The 18,095-nt window shown below is 46.1% G+C and overlaps 1 protein-coding gene across 1 annotated transcript in view; it reads right to left on the reverse strand.

The window, feature by feature from the left end:
* Positions 1-16,250, reverse strand: part of A1CF (APOBEC1 complementation factor) — a 28,083-nt gene extending 11,833 nt beyond the window's left edge. Inside the window, exons 1-6 of the mRNA XM_068416633.1 lie at positions 16,215-16,250; positions 9,529-9,672; positions 6,060-6,194; positions 5,731-5,861; positions 4,019-4,257; positions 483-647 (exon numbers count right to left, since the gene is read on the reverse strand). Coding sequence (XP_068272734.1) covers positions 483-647; positions 4,019-4,257; positions 5,731-5,861; positions 6,060-6,194; positions 9,529-9,627 — 769 coding nt within the window. The 5' untranslated portion in view covers positions 9,628-9,672; positions 16,215-16,250. The remainder of the gene's footprint in view (positions 1-482; positions 648-4,018; positions 4,258-5,730; positions 5,862-6,059; positions 6,195-9,528; positions 9,673-16,214) is intronic.
* Positions 16,251-18,095: the final 1,845 nt, after the last annotated feature.

The raw sequence follows: 18,095 nt of genomic DNA on the forward strand, positions 1-18,095 counted from the left end.
CATAAATTTACAGAAGAATGTGGGGGTTTTTTGTATGAAACTGCTAGAACGCAGAATGTAGATAGATCAGATAAAAAGCATTTGTATTAAATCACTCTATTTCTATCATTATCCCTTGCCATAGATGAAGAATGCTGAAATCACCCAGCTGTTTCACCAACTCTCTCTTTTTAAGGAAGACCGAAATGATTCAAAATCGTTTTTATGACACAGGCATCCCCATGCAGCATTTTGGATCTCTTCCAGTTGCCAATCACCCTAAAAAGGTTAGTAGTGTTGTTAGCAGCACTTAATGGGGTGACATGATGTGCGTGTTGGGTGGGAGGCTTCAGCCTAATGACAATTTTTGTGGCATTACACATGAACATTTTACAGCGGAAAAAACAGTTATTTTTATCTCTTTGGCATTTTATGAGTGGAGAAATGTTTCCATTTGCAGTAGCAGTACTGATTTAGGAGCTGGTGTGTCTATGGGTCCCTACCTGGTTTGATGTTGTTGAACTCCTTTTCTATGGTCTCTTCAGTGGTCGAGAGCATGAGGTTCCTTACATAGAGAATTTTTACCGATGACATGGTGTCTTCGTCTACCTCCACTTCTGGTTCTGCCCAGTCAACGGCGATAGGGTGTCCCCACAACTGGATCCTTCCTTTAAAGGGATTGGCATAGTCAGTGTCAGACAGGCTTTGGTTCCTCTCGCTTCTGCTCAGAGACTATTTCACATGCAGTATGAACAGCAGAAGAGGCCAATTCTATAAACGGGGCCAAAATAAGCCTTTCTAGCTCAAAGCACAGCTGCTTCGTTAACTCATTTCCAAAAGCAGATGGTCACACTTCAAGCGTGCTCCTGCTAATATCTTAGATGTCTGCAGAAATGCAGCGTCCAGAATTAAAGAAGTGAAAATATGGCATGATTCATGAACGTCTGCATTCCCTGGAGTGCTCTCTAAAGGGAAATATTTTAATGAACTTGTAAAAATCCCTCTTGGCTGCAAAAGTTTCATTCCCTAGATAATAGGAAAGGGATACAGAAGTCCCAGCTGGATGAACTGATAGAATCATAGAATGTCCTGAGTTGGAAGGGACCCACAAGGATCATCAAGTCCAACTCCTGTCCCAGCATAGGACAGCCCCAGAATTCACACCAGGTGTCTGAGGGCATTGTCCAAATGCTTCTTGAATGCTGTCAGGCTTGGCGCCATGACTGCTTCCCTGGGGAGCTGGTTCCAGTGCTCCACCACCCTCTGGGTGAAGAACCTTTTCCTAATATCCAACCTAAACCTCCCCTGGCATATCTTCCTGCCATTCCCTCGAGTTCTGTCACTAAAATGAAATAGTAAAAGCAAGGATGTCTCTGTGTGGAACTATTTCAAGTTGTATGGTCCCCACTGGGTTAAGTTGCAGTAGAAGTAGTAGAAAGGAGGGACACAGAAAGTAATGAGGGATAGAACAGGGTGTGGAGCCCATGGACTCTGTATACACTGCTGAAGGGTAGGGAATAAAAAGAGCAAACAAAGAGGTAATTAAAAGCTATGTTGTCGCCATGTTATCACGCTGAGGCCCATAACCATTTGCATTGAGTCACCTAATATGTTAGGTAATTGATTAGTCAATTAATGGTGTTTAACATGTAATGAAAGCTGACTGCCATGGCAGTCTCAAAGCTGTAAGAATCACAGTGATTGAGCAGCAGGACACTGGGTAATGCAGAGGGACCTCTACGTAGTGATGGTTTCTTCACCTCCTGTCTTCTGCAGACGGCAATGATACCTATTTCCTCCTGTTTTTCTTCCCTGTCCCTTCTGCACATCTTGCAGGGAGATCTTCCTCCTTTTTCTTTTCAGGAGTGGTTGAAATCTGGCCACCCACTAATATCCAGAGCCCCAGATTTCATGTGCTCTATCTGTGGCCCACTTTTTCTCCAGCAATATTAATCAGCCCAGCAGCTAGTTCTTTGGATGTACAGCAGGGAGAATTTTCTGCCTTAGCAGCATGGTAAGTGCTAGATATTCCTTCCAAATAATGAAATAAAATGTCTGCCTCTTCTGCAAATGTCTCCCAAAGAGTAAGTGGGTCTTTCTGCGTTTTTTCTTTCTTTCTCTCTGATCTTTATGACATGAAGATTGGGTCCTCCGAGGCCTTAATTAGGCTAAAACCTGGAAGAAACCCAGGGATGCCTATGCCAGTAGAGGGAAAATGAGCATCCTGCAAAACATTTTTGGACAGATCTAAAAAAAAGCATCCTATCTTGCATCTCTGCTTGGATAACCCATCTAAGATGGGATGGGAGCTCCAAAACAGGAAAATTAGAGGGTAAGTATAGAATCTGGGGACTTGTTTTTCTATAACAGAAGTGGAAATTAAGAAACAAAACAGAAAGGGGCTGCTCCCCTCTAGGAAGGCTCATGAATGAGCCAGGATTGTGGACTGAGGTTGGGCTGATGTTCAGCTTTCAGCACTGCCCAACTTGACTTGGGCTGTTAGCAACCAGAAATAGAGACATAGTTGCTAATGGCAGCCAGCTGAAATGAAAGGCCATGTGCCCCTTTCTGAATTGCCATTTTCTGTTCATTAGTGGAAATAATCACCTGGTTGACTTGCAGCAAGGAGCTAAGCTTGGTGCCTTCACTAGCTTCTTGCTAAAACCCAGTCTTCCTCTACCCTCTTGTTTAACCAGGAGACAGGACAAAGTTTTCATAAAAAGCATCTTCCTTTTTGAGCATTTCTGTCTCTTCTACAAAGCTCCCTCAAAGAGCAGTGAGGTTCAGAGTAAAGGAAGCGTCTTGATAATGATATTCAGTCTCACATTCATCCAATGCATCAGCTGGAGACACATACGGTTCTGGCTTGAACATTTTTTCAAGTTCCTCCCATATGTTTGTAACATCAGAAGGCTCTGGCTCCTGCTCAGGCCTTTGAAATTCCCCAAACTGTTTACCGAGATGTCCCTAAATTGGAAATCACTAGCGCATTGCACATGTCTGTTCAGGGCTCCATGCTTGTCTCCATCTGTCTCGCTGTCTTTGCTCAGGATTTCAAGTGCTCTGCTCCCTCAAGGCGGCCGTCGGCAGCTGTGGCTGCGCCTGCTCCTTCCTTCATTCTCGATATAGAAACCAAGAAAAAGTTGTGCTGAAGCACAGACCAACTGAATGTATTCCCACAACTAGGGAGATATTAAACTGATGCAGAATAAAAGGAAAAATAGTCAGTGTGAGCTATTCCACAATAGCTAAGTGTACTCAATGCTTGAGATCATGCTCTTTTTTTTTACAATAAGAAAAAAGGATTTAAATGACTCGTGGTGTTTCATGGGCTGTCATATAGAAAGAGTGAAAGAAGGCTGGTGGGTTATGAACAAGTCTCAAAACAGAAGGTTTATTGGATTCTTTCATCAGCAAGCAAGCTGGGTTCAACAAAGCAGTGCGGGAGATGATGAGCATAAGATAGCGTGAGAAAATTGGTGAAATCACTGCAAAAGTCACTTAATGTTAAGTGAGTTTTTCATCTAACACCTGCCAAGCTTTTCTCTGCTTGAATGTCCCCGAGCGCTAAATTGCATAAACTTATTTTTTATATTGTTTAAATCCTAAAGCAATTCCTCATTTGGAGTTTTCTTCCCACACGGAAAATATCCATTTTAAGGAACATTGTAGTATGAATATTTTCTTGGATGCTTCCGTGAGTGATGCTCTCTGAGAGGCCTTAAATGAGGCTATATTTTATATATAACCAAAGATAACCACAGGATAATAGATATCCTACAACAGAGCTGTATGGATACACACAGCTAAATCCATCTAGCTGTATTTTTAATAAATTCAAGCTCCTAAATGAAGAGCGTGGATAATGAGCATGGTGCTAAATCAGGATCTGCAGTGAATCATCCACTCTGCACCCCAGAGCTGGGGCAACTTCATGGTGTGTTGGGGTCCCTCCTTGCTCTGAGGGTCTCTAGCAGCTGAGAGGAGAAAACCCAGCAGCGTTCATTTCCTGGGGTTCGCCCTCACCATCTGTACTAACCTGGGAGCAATTTTCTCCTGGCCATTGCTGCTGCCCGATGGCTTTCATATTCCACAAAAGCAAACCCCCGGTTTTTGGTTTTATCGGCTGCGCTAGGGTAGACAATGACGTCCACGACTCCATCCGTGACTTTCTTCATTTCTGCTAAAATTTCCTCCCTCTTCTTCGTTTTGGGGATCCCTCCCACAAACAGGCGGCAGTTGTCCACGCTGGCACAGACTCCGAGGAGACGCCCGTTCCTGTGTATAAACAACATTGCTGGTTTGTCAGGAGTCAGGATTAGTTCTCAAAGAGAGGAAAAAATTAGAATAAAGCCCTGCTCTCTTGTCCCAAAACACAAGGTCAAACATAAGGTCATATGCTCTTGCGGCATGTGTTGCTTGGGACATTCAGGTGGTCTTGCTCAACGCAAGCTCTACCATGAAGGCTGCCACTGCTAGATTTGACATCAAAGTAAGGCAGCACAGTTGAAATGAGGGATTTGAGATCACAGAGAAACCAAATTTTGCTTTTGCTTCCTGGAATTTCCCTTTTGCTATTTGCAAAAATGGCTGCTACAAGGCAACTGTACCTACCACCCATGGTCACAGCAGTGACTCTTGTGTTGCCACCAGTATAAGCCAGGACTCATTGCATCCACCAGTGCCTTGTAGTTTCCTAGTCACCATTGGGCCTCACCACTGAGGTTTTGGGGAAATAAAATCCCTTTTCATGGGGAGACACCATGTGGGGGCTTACTGATGTCAACTGTTGTGCAGACCCCGAAGTAAAAATTGCCTTATATGCACTTTGCTCACCTCTTTGTGGTCCAAGCACCTCTTGCAGGTCTTGAGATGTTAAAAACCTTTTTAGCAGAGTCTTTGGAACAAGGGAAGTAAGCAGAGGAGGTGCAGGTGGATGAAGTCTGAACGTTAAAACTCTCCAGCCTCTGATACAAATCATGTTTCCAAGCCCTCCATGTGTACCTTGTGACCTGCTTATCCTTAGGGTTGCTAGTAAAGCAATTCACAACTCTTTTTATTTTTTTAAATGAAAGCCATAAAATTGACAGAATGGTTTGTCTCTAAATGCTTCTAAGCAAAGGCATCTACTCATCCCACTTTGAACTGGAAAAAAACATTAAAAGAGGTTGAAATCAAAACAAAACATCATGATGGGCCCATATGTTGTTGATTTCTGGGTGCTTTGTTCCCAATTTTCAGTCACAAACATGAGGGCTTTTTCTGTTCCTACCTATTAGGAAATGTCACTGTTTTGCCCATTGGTTTCCATCCTATTTCACCATTTTTTGCAATCACTCTGTCTCCCAGAGCATATTCTGCAGTATAGTTCACGAGAGAGACTGTGGATAGGAATAAATGAACAAAAAACAGCCCAGAGGAGAATATGAAATAAACAACAACGGTGATTCTGTTAGAGAAAGTTAATTTGATCCAAAGCAAAATATTTTTTCCAATGGTCTGGTAGATTTTTTTTTTTTTGTAGGGAAGAAATTTCCTGCAAAAGATTTTTGTCTCTGATGAGTCCTACATACTGCCTTTGTACTACGGCATAAAGCAATGATTGCACAGGGAGACAAGAAGTGATTTCCTTTTAAAGCTTAGGTATCTAAATAGCCTTCCTCTGGGCTGCAAGGAAAAATACGCCGTACATAACAAAATAGATTAATATCTATGATTTAAAGTTGATGTGAAGGTGTTCGCCACGCTTACCTAATTTCATAATTATTGAGTTGCTTTATTGCATTCTTCGCCTCCTGTTTATTCGAGAAGGTCACAAAGGCGTAGCCCCTGTTGTTGCCATTGAAGTCCATCATCATTCTCATTTCGTAGATTTTGCCAATCTGCAAATGGAAAGGAAAAAGAGGTTTGCCAGCAAGGTGGGAGGTGTTTAAACAAGACCAGGTGCTTCCTTGACTACATCACATCAGTTCTCCACCAAGTCAAGGGTAGTCTGGGACAAATTATCTCAATTCAACCTTGAAATGCAGCTTTGATTATCGGTAACCTCTGCAATACAACTACCCACCATAAAGTCTTACTTTTTCACACAGAGGTATAAGTTCATCTTCAAAGAGGTCTCGGGGCAGTTTCCCAATAAAGATCTCACACCCCCTCTCCGGCGGAGGGCCGTCCCAGCCTGGTGGTGGACCTCCGTATTTCCTCTGCCCATTTTCCTGCCATGGAGAAAAATAAGAGGATGGTTTAGATGCAGATTTAAAATGTGGATGTAACCAATCGCTTGCCATGGAATGACACTTTAGGTGTGCTCCGTTACCAGTGGGCTGGAGGCAGACACCCTCCTTCCCTGCAAGTCTTTGCAGACTCATCATGATAACATAGTGTGCATTGTCTGCCCCACTGCCATATCTACTGAAAGGCTTTGATATCCCAGTTAGTATGCTGGTGATGTACTGGAGAAAGGTCTGGTTTGTACCTAGCTGAGTTTTGCCAAGGAACATGCTTCAGTGCATGCTCTGTAACTCAATTGCTACTTCAGATGTCCCAGATGGACAGAGTCAAATACCTCCTTGGAAAATGTAGGTCTTCTTGGCTATGGGAGGTGAAACTCTTGTGGACTGTGTGTTAGTTGTGGACTGTGTAATATAACATTTGCAAAATTTATAACTTGTCATGATTCTTCATCCAATCATAAATATTTATTAGCAATTATATTGCCTCTTATTTTAGTAATTGATGGAGAGCTTCCAATACAGACCAAAGAAAAGACACTGGAAGGATCATGTTTGAAAGCAGAAGGACTTTCCAAAAGCAGAAGGCATCTGGACTTCATAAAGTGCTAACATAGGGGGGGAAAACTAGGGATTAAGGTAGAAATTTGGAGAGAGTGAAAGGGGCCAGCCAGAGAGCCCAAGGCATCGTTGCAAGTAGGTGATGCTGGAGCTGCCCAACGCACTTGAAAAAATATGTTTGTGCCAGCAGTTGGGCTTAGTGACGAGGTAGCAACGCCTGGCACAAGGTGTGGTGAAGACTTGGGCCTGGAGATGGACATGGAGGGATGGTGCACCCCAACGCCCACCCCTTCCTGCACCCAGGAGCAATGAAGCCCTTTCTCTAACTGTGCCAGGGGTTTCAGAGGGACGCCAGCAGAGGATGAGGTCTGGGCAGAGGAGATGACAGAAGCAGCCCCACAGAGGAGTCAGAGGAGGGCCATCGGTGCAGGGAGGCCATGTGAAGGGCAAAAGATGATGCCTGCCTACCCAGGAGTTTCTTTAGGCAAGGAGCAAGTCTTGGCCCCGAATAATATCCAAAGATGTGAAGACCAGCCAATATTTCCACTTTTTGCTATATTTTTGCTAGGTGAGTGTGTCTCTGTTCTCTTCTCCTATTTTTAATCATTTTTCCTGTACTTCTTTCTTTCTCTCTTTCTCTCTTTCTCTCTTTCTCTCTTTCTCTCTTTCTCTCTTTCTCTCTTTCTCCATCCCTTTCTTTCTCCTCCTTCCTTCCTCCCTCCCTTGCTCCCTTCTTTCCTCCCTTCCTTCCTTCCTTTCTCTCCTTCCCTCTCCCTCCCCTGTCCTGCAGTGATGCCCTGCTCCCGGAGGAACTGCAACTCTGGTCGTTTTTCTATTTTTGGCTCCCTGATCATTTCTGTGGTCATTTCTCACTCTGGGATTATTCCAGGCAAGGGAATGCATGTACAGCTGACTTAAGAGGAAGGCCTAAAGCACATAAGCAAAGAGGAATCCTTGCAGGAAAATAAGAACATACCACAAGCTCTTTCAGTTTTCCTGAGCCTCTAACAGGCCCTGAATTATCCATGCTCACTCCTGTTTTGCAAATGTTTTCAGCATAGTGATGGAGTCACAGGGACATTTGAATTTATGAATGAATTCTTATAGCAAATCTAACGGGAAGACCATGATATTTCAGGCTGTTTTTCTGTCCCCAGTTTGGTTGAACTGAGTACATTGCTGGCATGGGATTTTTCCGTCTCTCGAGCTATTCATTAGGGGAAGGCAAAAAGTGATGGTTGTGTTTTGTGTTGTTGCAGTCATCTGTGATTTTCACTGGCGTGTCAGCTGGAGGAAGAAGCTGATCACCTGGAGGAATGCTGAGCTCATCAATAATGGCCTGAAAATGGCCGGAGGATTCTTACCGTCCCACTTTAAGCCAAGTGAGAGACAATCAACCAAACAGTTCATTTTTTTTTCCTTTTGTCAATGTATGTGGGAGCTGGTGTATGAGGAAGCACAGCAAGACATAAAGCTTCCTCTCAGTCTGCAGTATCTTCCTTTGTGGCTTGAAGGCAGCATCTCCACAAACTCATCTTGAAATGAGTTTGGAAGGAAGGCGACTTCATTGTCCCCTTCACAAAGATGAGTGACCCTGGCATGCATTGAGGAAGAAGGTGTTTGGCTGCACCAATAGGTAGGTTGGAAGAAAAGCCCAGAGACATGGAAAAGGAAATTAGAAGGGGAAAAAAAAATAAAGAAAAATGGTAAACTTGGAATGGAAAAGGTAGGGAGAAAGATGATGTTGGGGCGGTATGTAGGGGCTGGGGTTGAAATCTGTGGTTTGGGAATGAGCTATAGCCGGATGGGACTATGAAAAACTGAAGACCACAATAAAGAAAGCCACAGTAAATATAAGACATAGATAAGTTAGTTACCTTCTGGGTCAGGTACAGCAGAAAGCCTGCTCAAGGGCAACAAACCCAGCTGCTGGCCTGGTTCTGGGGTGCACACAGGATTAAGGGCTATACGATAACGCTTTTTCCCAGGAGCCTCAGTTTTTGCTTTGGGCTGTTGTGCCCTCTAGTGCTACACAAAGCAAGGCAAAGTTCAAGGCAGCCACCTGCCTAAAATTCACTGGTTTCAGTCACTTCTTCCAGGATGCAACGTCAGTCATATTAATGCCCAACGCTGTTGAAAAATTAGCTTGTTTTGGTCATGCTAACTGAGAAAGACTTCTTCAGATGGCTTTTGAAGGACATGCCCAGTCTCCACCTGCCCTACCCAGAGGAGGCTTTGCACTTGGAGACCTTGAAGACTAAACTGGGAGCAAACCTTCGCTGTTTGGGTGAGTGAGGCACTTGCCTCACATGCATTTGTACATGTGCAAGGGTCTGTTCAAAAGGCAGATCTGGCGGTGACGTGTTGGACTTCCCATGGCCAAGTTTGGACCTAGGCTCTTCTGAAACTTTGCTTAGCGGGCTTTATTTGCTACACTACCACGGCACCCATGGCTTTGAGACAGCAATCCCAACCATTCCCAACATCTCTCAGTGCTCAGGTGGTTTTTTTTCCCCACCTTATCATAATTTGGCATCAGGCAGAGAATTCCTGGAGGAATAAGATGCCACTTCATAAAAACCAGGATCTATCACACGTAGTTACGTACAGCACGTATGTTAGAGAAAAACAGAGAGGAGAAGAATGAGCAAGGAGCGCTTCATGCGTACAGATTTGCTGCTCAAGCCCCCGATGCAATGCACTGCTTCGGGATGAAGCCAGACACTGCGCACAAAAGGACATGACCGTGAGTTCCTACCTGGATCAAATTATATCCCGTTCGCTGAATTAACGCACGGAGGGCGGCTTCTTTCTGTGTGCCGGTCAATCCATCCCCGGATTTGTGATTTGATTCCATTGTGAGTGATTATCAGCAAAAAATCAGGTTAATTAGGGGTGCTCACTGCAATCAAATTTAAGATAAATTAAATAAATTAATATGGCTAGGAGGAGAAAGTCCACCCTCCTGAGAAAGTTAACAGGATCATTCTTCCTAAATCAGTCATTTTGAGATAAGAACAAAACAAAACACCACAGACCGTGGAAAAAGCAAAAATATCCCCCTCTTACATGTTGCATGAAAATAAACAGCGTTTAAACCCACAGTCAGATTTTTGGACAGTACTCCGGTGAGACGCAGAGGGATATTGTAACATATCGGTGCATGTGTCTTAGGAAGGAAACACGTGTAAGATGTCTAATCCTGCGCTGAGTATGTGACAGTGAGTCCTTTGTGCCATTGCATCCCGTTGATGCTGGGAAGGGAACCTCATACAAGCAGTGTCCAGCACTTTATGAGAAACAAGACCTAAGTCCAGATTTGGCCTATTTTTAAAAAACAAGGATGTGGCAGAACTTCAGATCTGTATCTAGGCTCAGGGCTGGGACAACCTCGGGTTCAGATGTTTTGATTCACAGCTGTAGTTTTAGGTCATACCTAATTAAAGATTTTTTTTTTTTTAAGTTTTGGGTTTGGGGTGAAAACATCGTAAAGCTGAAATCTGAATCTGAATTGGGTTACACACTGGCAAAGGGGCATTTGTAAGGTGGACTCCGTGCCTATGATTTCAAGCTGCCTCGTTTTTCCTGCATGCTGAGCTTTGAGCTCGTGCGAAAACCATTTGTATGAGCCAGGGTCTGCAGATGTAACGCTGAGCTTGGGGACTGGTGATGATGGGCTGATGCTGAACACCAGCAAGGGCAAAACCAGTTGCCTCCTTGGGCCCTCATAGCCAGGGCACGTACTGTGGGCTGGTAGGACCAAGAACTCATCCAAATTAAATTTCTTTCAATTGTACAAAGGTGGAGGCAACAAAAGGTGATGGTAATTCCCAGGCTTGCTTGGAGAGCAAACAGGACCAAAAGGGGCCAGAGTGGGTGTACTGGGGATGAGGGGGGTTGAGCATCCCGGGACCCCTCCCATGGCGCAGGGATGGGGAAGGGCATGGGATGGTGGTGGGGATGCTGAGTGGGGGAGAAGGGAAATCTGGAGGATCTAAGGGTGGAAGGAGGATGGATTGCTGTGGCTGTGCCCTGAGCTAATGCCAAATTTTGGATAGAGGACGTTAAAACAATCCCCCTGTATAGGAGATCTCTTGGTACACATAACATGAGCATTGCACGTAAAGAAATGCAGGTAAAGAAGTGCAACATATCCAACTACAGCAGATTGTCTGAGCGTGCCATGATGCTATGGAAATAGAAGAAGAAGCCTGTTCCAATAACCAGCTGTTTAACACCAAAATATTTAATTAGCACATGCTGCTTTTGAGGTTCATTGAGGGAAGAGCTAAGGTTTGAGGCTTGCCACTTCGCCTTTGGACATTCCTGGCTCTGTACTCCTATATCTTTGTATACTGGAAGACTTAAACAGGTGCTTTAAATTTAAATAGACTGATTATTCTCAGCGCCAAAAATGGGGCACGAGCCCAGGTGTTTGGAGGATCTCAGCCTTGTGTCACTCAGGCTTTGCCACACTGAGCTCCAGAGACCATGACTTAAATACTTGGAAATAGAGACATATCTGGAATACCAGATTTTGGAGCTATTTATTGCTGAGGTTTGTGAGATCCTTCTGATTTCTTCTTTTTCCGTGCTCCCAGGATCTATGGCGTTTTAATTACTACCAACGTGCAGGGACTGGGAGATGGACTGTCCAATGCAATAGCTCTCTCCTATCTCTCATTCCAACGTGAGTGTTTTCTGCAGCAACTGGAACCCAATTATTGTTTTATTTTACCCTTGCTGAGGGCGGCAGCAAAACCCCATTGATGCTTGTGGCTTCTGTGCCTGCTGACTCCTCCAGAGCTGGGGTTCAGCATGGCACGGGGCAGGACCAGCACGCTGCTGTACAAAAGAGAGTTGGATGCTTTCCCAGACTGCTTAAGAAGGAAAAAAATCAGTCATTCAAAAAAACCCAATTAAAGTCCAAATTGGTTTTACTGCCTGGGCACAGACACCCTATATGCAGCCTTAGAGAGGAAAGCTCTGGCATACTGCAAATTTGGCCCCTTATATTTTGCTTTTGCTGCATCCTGGTTTCATCAGGGGTTTGAGCGATCAAATTGCAGCACTTGGGTGCAAATTTGCACAGTGCCCCACAGGTCTCTGTTAGCCCTTATATCTGGACTCAAGCCTATCCTCATGTACTGGGATGCTGCCCCTGGTGTGGGAGCACAGAACAGGCACGTCGCCCCGCACCCGCAGCATCTCCTCCCCGTGCCGGGAAAGCGGCTGGACCGCAGCCAGGCAAACCTCGGCGGGTTTCCGTAGCGGCTGAGGTTTCCAGACGCGACCTAGATAGATGAGTAGTGTAAGAGCCTTTTTTTTTCTCCCCCTGCCACAAATCGCACTATTTCACGCTGCACTTCCCTCCGGGCTGGGTGTCTCAGCGGCTGCTGCTTTGAATGCATTTGCATGCAGAGCCTCATATGCCATACATCTCTGTACCTCTCCGAGGAGGAGGAGTAATTTCCAGTAACGTCTCACCCCAGGTGATGGTTTCATGCTGAGCAGCGAGCACAAGCTGCGGAGCTGGGGGATGGACGGGAACAGAGCATCTCCATGGCTGATGCATTTACAGCAGGAGCAATATCCCTCTTCGGCTTCTGCCTTATTAGATAAGACCAGGAGAGATCTTCTGGGCTTTTCCCATAAGGCATCCTGCAAATTTTTTAGGCTCTAGACCAGCATGTCTAGACATTGGTGTACTCCTGGATATGCTCAAGCAATCTGCTAGGAATAAGGGAGCAAGAGCGTTCAAGGTTGTGCAAGGTATTAATCACAGCCGCTGCGAATGCGGTGTTGGAGACTTCCACGCATGTTTTGAAAGCACCAGAAAAATCAGTCGCCATGCTCTCGAGGTGTGTGTTAACAATGATTTGGCCTTAATCTATGCCCAGTGCTTCCACACACTGCCACCTTTGAAGAAAGCCTGGCTGGCCCCAAGGAGGCAGCCCTTCCCTGTGCGAGCAGTGGAGGATCCCCATCCCTGGGGATGCCCCGAGTTGCCTGGACCATGGTCCTCAGCAGCCTGCAGCAGCTGCAGCGTTGGTCCTGCAGGACGCAGAGTCTGGCTGGAGATCCCCACCCCAGGGTACCTCCAGCCTAAGTTGCCCTGCAAGTCTCCGCTCCTGATTTAGGAGGAGTATTGGAGGCCAGGGCTGGACAACGCTGCACCCTCAGGGCTTGGACAGGCACGTGGACAGCCCAATGCACCACCCTGATCTGGTTTTGTAGTGCCACTCTTAGAAACTAGGTCCCTCCAACTAATTACCAGCCCAAGGTCATTCACAGCTAATTTATAAGCCTTGTTGCTAGAGAGCTTTCCTCCGTCAGCTGGGTTTCCCTGGGATGGAAACAGAAATCATACCTCTCTTTTGTAAGAGGTATAAATCCCAACACACCAAATCTCAAGCACAGTAAAGCAGGCTTTTGAGCCACCAATATTCCAAACACCTCTTCTCTCCCTCCTTCTCTCCTACCTCCTTTGGCCTGAGGACATCTAAACACCTTTTTGGACAGGGCACTTCCCTGCCTCTGCCACCCAAGGATCTATATCCAAGGGTCTATATCCATCAGTGCATCCAGACTATTTCTGGGATAGAAGTCACAGTGGGATGTTTTATTTCTGAAATTGGTGGGATTTCAGCCCTTTCCCCTTATTCCAGGCGTCAGCCTCAGTCCCTGCAGCAGTACTGGTGTGCTGGGCTATTTCTTTTTTATCGTTAAGGGTAAGGGAGGAGAGCTGCTCCTCAGGTCCTGAGGGGCTTGGAGAAACAGGATTACTTTCTCTCCTTGTTTGTTCCCTGAGCCATTGATCAATCACCAAATCCACCCTCACAGGGGGGAAAACTCCCCTTCCATGGCTGCTGTTGGAAAGTGTGAATGACTGCAGCAAATTAAGGCAGTATTTTTAATACTATTTAAAAAAAAAACAACCAACCACACTTAATAGAAATAATTGTTCTGGAATTCAGTCATTTTCAGGGGTTTGATCTTTAGATGGCTTGCTGTTAATAATGACCATTACGCTAAAAAGAAAAGAAAAAAAAAAGAGGGGGAGGTTGCATTTTATTCAGATGTTTATATTGAAATTAGGACCTTCAGAGGTGCAAACTGTCCAGGTGCATTTCCTATTTCATCCTTATTTTTGACCAAATTTTTGACCAAAGGATTGAGTACTACCTCATTTTTGACCAAATTTTTTGACCAAAGGATTGAGTGCTACTAAGTTCTCATGGGCACAGAATCAAGAACGCCGCCCCATTAGAAAAGGAAGGCACTGCTTTTATCTTAAATCAGAGCATCGCTTCATTTGATTTTCCTCTCTCCATGGAACGCTCTCATTTATTTTCAGTTTCTATTAAAGCTCTAAAACGCCAAGGCAAGAAAAGTACTTTTATGCCTAGCAAACCCCATGTCCACAAGAAACAAACTTCTTATAACACTGCTTCACCTCTTTATGACTATTTCTACACATGGTTTCCTTGTCAGCTACTGCAGGCAGATCCTATGGCTTTGCTCCAACCAGCCAGGAGCAAGAGGAATCCAGAAGCTTTTACCCCAGAAAAGTGGATTTTACTTCACTTTTGGGTTATTTGCTTGGAAAAGGGGGGAATCGGTTTCCCCATTCAAGGGAGCTGGGATTTTTGTTGAGAGCAGGAAAGGTGGTATTCACAGCTGGACCCTGCTCTCATCCCCCACTGCTTTGGCACCCTGAGCCTGCCCCTTCGCAGCACTTTCGGGGAAACCTGGTTACTGTTTGCATGAATGAGATAACGAAACCATGTTTATCCTGTGCGGATCAATACACCTTCGTGTTTGAATGTGTCGAGCCACTCGGCCACATTTAATGAAGGCCTTTTTGCACTGGTACCCCCCGGCGCAACCTCCCCTCACAAAGAATAAGAGCCTTTGAAAAGACTGGATAAGTATATTCACTCTTTACCCTTAATAACCCAGAGAAACTATTTTCCTTTAGGTTATCACGTGCTTTTCAAGGTTTTAGCTTTTTTTGCTCCCTTCAGGCTCCAAGCAATATATATTCTTAAAAAAAATGTATATATATATATATAAACTTGAAGCATTCTTCATATTCTTCCTAAAAACAGACACTTGAAGCTTCACAAGCTGCCACCAGGTCTTTGCTGGGGTGAGACAGGCTGCAGGACGGAGTCCAATTGAGCAACGCAGCACAAGGCTTTCGTTCCTTTGCTTTTCAGGGCGGAGGGTGTTTTTCCCAGCTCAAGTGGTTCCCACAGAAAGTGGGAACTTGTAGGTATTTGCAGGAAAGTGGGATAAATTTGAAGAAATGGAAAAGCGCTGCAGGCTTTGCAGCACACGAGTCTTGGGAAAATTTCACGTATAAACCAGCACATTTTTTGCTCAGCCTCTTTTGCTCGGGAGGCAGCTCCTCTCTTCCAAATACCTCTCCTCTTGTGCACGGCTTTTGCAGCTGTGTCACCAAACACACGCAACACGCCCCAAAAAGCCCTTTCTGAGGATGAAGGGTACCTGATGATGAGCCCAGCCTCCTTCCCCCCCATTTTATTTACAGCATCACTTGCCGGATGCTTTGAAGTCAGCCTTCCTCCAGCAACCGCTCCCACCTGAGCCTCCTATTTCACCAAGGGAAGCCCAGAGAAGCTGTGGCTGCCCCCTCCCTGGCAGTGTTCAAGGCCAGGTTGGATGGGGCTGGGAGCAACCTGGTCTGGTGGAAGGTGTCCCTGGCCGTGGCACAGGGGTTGGAACTAAATGATCTTTAAGGTCCCTTCCAACCCAAACCATTCTGTGATTCTGTGATTCTATGAAAAATAGCTTAAGAGAAGCACTATGTATTGGGCAGAAAGCCTGCTAGCTTGAAGAGAGGAGGGGAAATTGAGATTTTATTTTGTTTAGGATCAGCGATTGCCTTTGAAATGGAGACCGACCTTTTGGAAAGAGAAGGAGGAATAAGGCGGCGGGTGGAAAGATCTCTAATGATTAGCCCTCGAAAGTTGCGCTTTAACAAATTGAGACCGAATTATCACAAGGAAAATCCCTCCCACCCCCTCTACCTTGTCTGGCTTTGCTTTTCTGGCAACCGCTGGCAATCAGGGCGGGGGAAAGCAGTAAGAATAGCTCCTTCCTGCTGCTGGTGGGCAGAAATCACGCCGAGGCCCCCGACGAGCCCTAATCTGCTCATCAAAAAATCAAGGCGAGCAGTGCGGGGCCGTGCCGGTGGGTGGGTCAAGCCACGCGGTGCAGGGGGGGCCCAGCACCCCCAGTCCAGCCTCACCAGTGTCAGGCAGCACCCAAAGCGTGAATCTGGTGCTGGGGCACTATTGGGGGGGTGCGGAGGCACGCGATGGAGCTGCTCCTTCCCCATCCCAGCCAAAAGCCCTGTTTTGCGGGGGACCCGGTCCCCGCGCCCCAAACCTCGGGGTAGGACAAGCGGCCACGTACCTGAGCAATTTTGGAGACCACTGCCCGGGAAAAAGGTCTCCTTGATTATGGAGAGTTTGCGACGTGTCACTCCGGTTATTCCCTAATCATCATATCAAACTCCAAAGGTTCAGCAGCCCCAGGGCTGGTTTACAGTCCTCACGGGTTAAACGTTAACCTGCTCTATCTCCCTGCAGGCCTTTGACCAGATAGCTGGGTCACCGCTGCTCTGACGGCACCTACCCGGGCCCATTTTTTGGTAAATAAATGCAAAGGATTGAAATCAGATCGTGGCTTAAGGGCTGGCCCCACGCTACCATTTTGATGCCGGTTCGTTCACTCTGTGCCAAAGGGTTTCCTGGCTGATCCTTCCCTGTTGCTGCTGCTGATCGCAGCAGAGATGCTGGGAGAAAGGACACAGCCTGTTGCCAGTCCTGGCTTCAACAGGAGGTTTTGTCTTGCTGGAGGAAGGTGGCTGTAGTGGAGTGGGAGTCGGCCTCTTCTCCCAGGCAACTAGCAATAGGACAAGAGGACACAGCCTCAAGCTTCACCAGGGGAGGTTCAGGTTGGACATTAGGAAGCATTTCTTCTCAGCAAGGGTCATTAGCCATTGGAAGGGGCTGCCCAGGGAGGTGGTGGAGTCACCATCTCTGGATGTGTTTAAGAAAAGACTGGACATGGCACTTAGTGCCATGGTCTAGTTGCCATGGTGGTGTCAGGGCAATGGTTGGACTCGATGATCCCAGAGGGCTCTTCCAGCCTGATTGATTCTGTGATTCTGTGGCAGGAGCGAGAAATCCCTTTTGCCAGTCATTATCTGAGCAAAGACTAAATATACTTGCAGTGGGGAAAGCCAATGCAGGTTTTGGGGGAGGGTTTGTTGCATCCAGAAAAGGCTGCAAATAAATTCAGCGGCCACGAATCTCTGTAACCGGTGGCTTCCAGGTGTGGCAACCTGTGAGCATCCAGATATTGCGGTCCTCAGGGGTACTGTGTCACATCTGTTGATGTAACAGCCAAATTGAACGTTTGCCTCTGCTAAAATCCTTCTGGACACTAACAGTAATGAAATGGTACCGCAGTGGTTTGGCAGGGTAGTTTCTTATCTGACATGCAAGTTTAGCATCCCAGCATAAGGATCCATCCTTGTGATTGCATCCTGCTGTGGGTATCTCTCACCTCGATGCTGGACCACGACCATACTACAGCCTGTAGGTTTGCCAGCCCTAAAGCGGATCCCCACTACCAGCCTTCACCTAGGCTGATGCTGAACTACATTTAAGGCAGTCTCGGGCTGCGTTTCGAGGCGTGTTAAATGAAGCGTTTACAATTAGGTGTTGCTGACGCTTCAGGTTTGGAAAAGTGCCATAGTGGTGTTTGCTCAGCTTTGAAAGCATTAGGTATTCCTGTGCGGTGGCTAGATACCAGGGGCCTCGTTCCCTCAACGTAAGCGGCATCTCGCTCCTCGCTCAGCGCAGCTACTGTCTCATTGAGGCTCTGCTGCGTTCACCATTTCTTGGCCCCAAAATGCCAGTGCTCCCAAGGAAATGTCTGCCTGATGGTACCCACCTTTCTGCTGAATTCAGGGGTTCAAATGCAGATTGTTTTGGAGCTTATTTTAAAAAAACAACAACAAAAAACCCCAGTCGTGACTGCTTACCACTGAGCACAGTACCCAGAGAGGGTTTGGGGTCTGCTGCTTCTTCTGTCCTCCTGGGCAGAGCTTGGGAGTGATGGACAAATGTAACTTCATATTTTTTCCCCTATCAAAGGGATTTTTCTGCCTTTAGCATGCCATCCTATCTCATCTGTCACAAGGAATTGGTAAGATTTGGTCATCGGTGACATTAGATTTCAGACTTGATGCCTGCGTGCCACCACGCACTTGGGACACTGCAGGGA

Source organism: Nyctibius grandis, chromosome 20 (assembly GCF_013368605.1).
Source record: "Nyctibius grandis isolate bNycGra1 chromosome 20, bNycGra1.pri, whole genome shotgun sequence".
In the NCBI taxonomy this organism is placed as follows: Eukaryota; Metazoa; Chordata; class Aves; order Nyctibiiformes; family Nyctibiidae; genus Nyctibius; species Nyctibius grandis.